The following is a 3,493-nucleotide window of genomic DNA, read 5'->3' on the forward strand; positions in this document are numbered from 1 at the left end:
ATGACAGCCACGAGTACCTCTTTCCTCTCCTCAACAGTAACCTGGGGTTAAAAACGTTGCTGTGGATTTTTTTGCTGCCACATCCACACACTGACTGTGGTATATATTGACATTTTTCAATTCCTACTTACAAACTGACAAATAATCAAATCATGAAATATTTATTCGTGCCGTTTTTACGCAACACTCCACATACACGTAGGCACACTGTATGTTATACCGCAAACATTATTATCCCGACCTATATGCATGTTTTTAACTTCCTGGGGAGAGTACAAGTCAACCTGTCAGAAGGAGGGTAGCCCAGTGGTTTAAGCTTTCTTTCGTTACGCCGAGCCCGGGCTCGATTCTGCAGATAGGTACAATGTTTTAAGCCCTTTTCTGGTGCCCCCAGCCATGATATTGCTGGAATATTCATAAATGCGGCGTGAAACCAAACTCATACACTCATAAAAAGGCCTAAGGAATCAAACTCCACTCACTCACTTGCTCGTGCATTCTGATGTGGTGTTCGTACTAACCTACTCGGTTAGTTTCCTAGTCATGCACTCACATTTTCATATTATTTTCTTTCACAAGGTCCTGTATTTGGTGTAAATATTCAAGAAAGGGTGTCACCTGGCAGTTCGAGCGTAGAACAGGTAAGGACAGGAGTCTCTGATTACAGTGATTGAATTAATTCAAACCGAAATTCGATCTAAATGATAATAATCTTCATATACTATCGCAAAAATGAAACGCAAAAGCGATTTATATTTTTAAAAATCTATGCATTACCTATTGTGTTCAAACAATCGTCAAATTATGGCAAAAAGCGTTTATAACATGATTTTACACAACTGCACAAGTAAAAAATCGATATTGATGTGGATGAGATTTCTTATTAAAAGGCATTGCCGAAGCGTAACAGAAATCTCCTTCCACTTTCAATTGTGCAGCAAAGAGCTGTCTTTCATCGCCCTGTCTGGCAATGAAAGTCCAGATTACTTTCGAAAATTGGCATTCGTTTTGAAGAGGTTTCAAGGTTAAATCACTGCGCCATGTCTTGACTCTGCGACTCGCAACATCGCCATTGAAAGAATGCACGCTGGACATTACCAGTCTTCTGTTGCCAGGCGTCTGAATGTTAGTCCGAGCAAGATATCACGGCTTGCAGCTCGTTGCAACCAAACAGGTATAACAAATGACCGTCCCCGTATGGACAGACCTCGAGTTACCACTGCAGCCCAAGATCGGTACATCCGGGTACTACATTTGCGTGATCGTAGTGCCAAGAGGAGAGATGATGCCTGGACGTCGGAGGATGCTCGGTCAAAATGCACGGAACAGGTTGAAAGAGATTGGTCTGAAAACCAGGAGTCCCGACGTCGAACCCGTGCTACGTCGTCACCATCGCGCTCAGCAGCTCCGTTATCTAAATGTATCCACCTGGTTGTATAGACATTACCGTCTTCTAAGCTGGTGTAACGTACAAAAGTTTATTTGTGGACGAGTTATACATGTTTGAAGATACATGACTGGAATCCATGGAGGGTCTCTTGTTTGCATCCATTTACCATTAAAAGTGAATTTGAGGGGTTTGTTTCTCTGTTTTCTGGGGGGTGTCTGGATTTTTCGGGTTTTTTTATAAAACAGATTTGAACTGTTTAGCTGATGAGAATTGCGTTTGGTTCCTCATTGTTTTCCTGTATATTCAAAATATTTACCTTTGGATTTAAGGAAAAGAATTGTATTTCTATATTTTGTGTGGACTTGTATGATTTTCCTTTTTAAATAAATTTCGACGATTTATTATTGTTTACTTAATGATCATGATCGTAATCATTATTATAATTTTGCTGTCGTTACAGGAAGTCCAGGGCCCTCGCAGGGATGAATACGAAGCCCGGCTCCAAAGATACCGTGACGCATGCGCCGTAAGGAGGATTAAGTCCTCTGTCTTCAACAGAATATATTACTACTCAGATCCAGGTAGCAACGCCAGCATAGGCTACTGCCCTGTCCCCAAAGTAGGTTGTACATTCTGGAGAAGGATATTCATGTTCCTCAACAGAACCCAAACTCAGATGTCAAGCCCATTCGACACATCTCGCTTCGAGGTGTACTTCAAACCCCTGACACAACTCCGAACTACGAAACACACTTCTGTCATTCTGGAGCATGCGCACCGCTTCCTGTTTGTGAGAGATCCCTACGCGAGGCTCTTCTCTGCATATGTGGACAAGTTTCTCCTTCCGCAGTTTCTGTCATGGCCGACGTATGGCAAACAGATCGCAGCAATCAGAGCTGGAGGAAGAGTTCTCAGTGAAACATGTGTCACGGAACTCGTAACATTCCCCGAGTTTGTGAACCTTACAATGTTACGGAAATCCCCGAACATTCACTGGTTGCCAATTACATCGATTTGTGACCCCTGTCGGCTACATCCTGATTTCATTGGGCAACAAGAGTCTTTTTCCAAAGATGCCAAATATATTCTAAACAAGGTCGGGCTGGGATATCTACTGAAAAAGTATTCCCACAAAACGTTTGTCTCAGACGAAATTACGCAAGTTGTCGACTTCACGTTTGCCTACAGAGACTACAATAGACACTTACGTCAATGTTACGATAATCTTATGTTGGCTGAACGTTTGTGGCTCGCGTTTAAGATGAAAGGCTACATTCTACCAACAATGGAATTCCCTAAGGAAGAGTTTCTCAAGTTGTTTCCTACGACAAATGACACGATAACGTTTAAGGCTCTTCTAACTCAACTGATAGTCAAAGAAAATCAACGACGTCCGCTGTCCCCCGAGATGTTCAGGCTGCAAAAGAAGGTGATGATGCTGAACGAGTATAAAAAACTGCCTCCAGAAACCATGGGGAAAATAGCGGAGTATTACAAGTCGGACTTCAAACTGTTTGGTTACGAGCAATATCCCGTGGCTCTGTTTCCTTGGAAGTACGAATACCAGCAGTTATCTCCCTGAAATCCAAATGTTCCGTTTCCGTAAGATTATGAATTATGCATGACCATAGCCATCAATGATGCCAAGAGACTCGAAACCGAATTTTAAAATGGCCGCAATGGGAGCGCTGTAATCATTGTGTAGTTGGTAGAGAGGTCGAACATAAAGGTTCATGTATTGGGATGCTTTTTGCGATTACAGTTTATCATTTTGGTTGATGATAATACTGAAAACTTGCTAAGATCTAGATAGAATTTGTCTTCATCAACCCATGCTTGTCGGTAGAGACGATAGAGTAGTCAGGCCCGCTGACTTGGTATCCAAACTGCGTGAACCGATGCTCAAGATGTTGATCACTGGAGTGTTCGATCCAGAGCTGGGTACCCTCAGAGGCCATACTGAAAAGTCTACTGATGGGCGATATGTATCCCTTGTACAAAACGTATTGAATTGTATTCTTAATCTCTGTGCTATATTGTATTGCAATATGTTCATACACATGCGGAATGTCTGTTCCATTTTATGAGTGGTGTCATATTTCG

At 42.2% G+C, this 3,493-nt stretch overlaps 1 protein-coding gene across 1 annotated transcript; it reads left to right on the forward strand.

Annotated features, from left to right (window-relative positions):
- The first annotated feature begins 1,183 nt into the window (after positions 1-1,183).
- LOC137268783 (carbohydrate sulfotransferase 11-like) lies at positions 1,184-2,972 on the forward strand. Its single transcript, XM_067803358.1, has 2 exons — positions 1,184-1,420; positions 1,851-2,972. The coding sequence occupies exons 1-2, from the start codon at positions 1,184-1,186 to the stop codon at positions 2,970-2,972; spliced, it is 1,359 nt and encodes a 452-aa protein (XP_067659459.1).
- Positions 2,973-3,493: the final 521 nt, after the last annotated feature.

Source organism: Haliotis asinina, chromosome 16 (genome assembly GCF_037392515.1).
Source record: "Haliotis asinina isolate JCU_RB_2024 chromosome 16, JCU_Hal_asi_v2, whole genome shotgun sequence".
NCBI lineage: Eukaryota > Metazoa > Mollusca > Gastropoda > Lepetellida > Haliotidae > Haliotis > Haliotis asinina.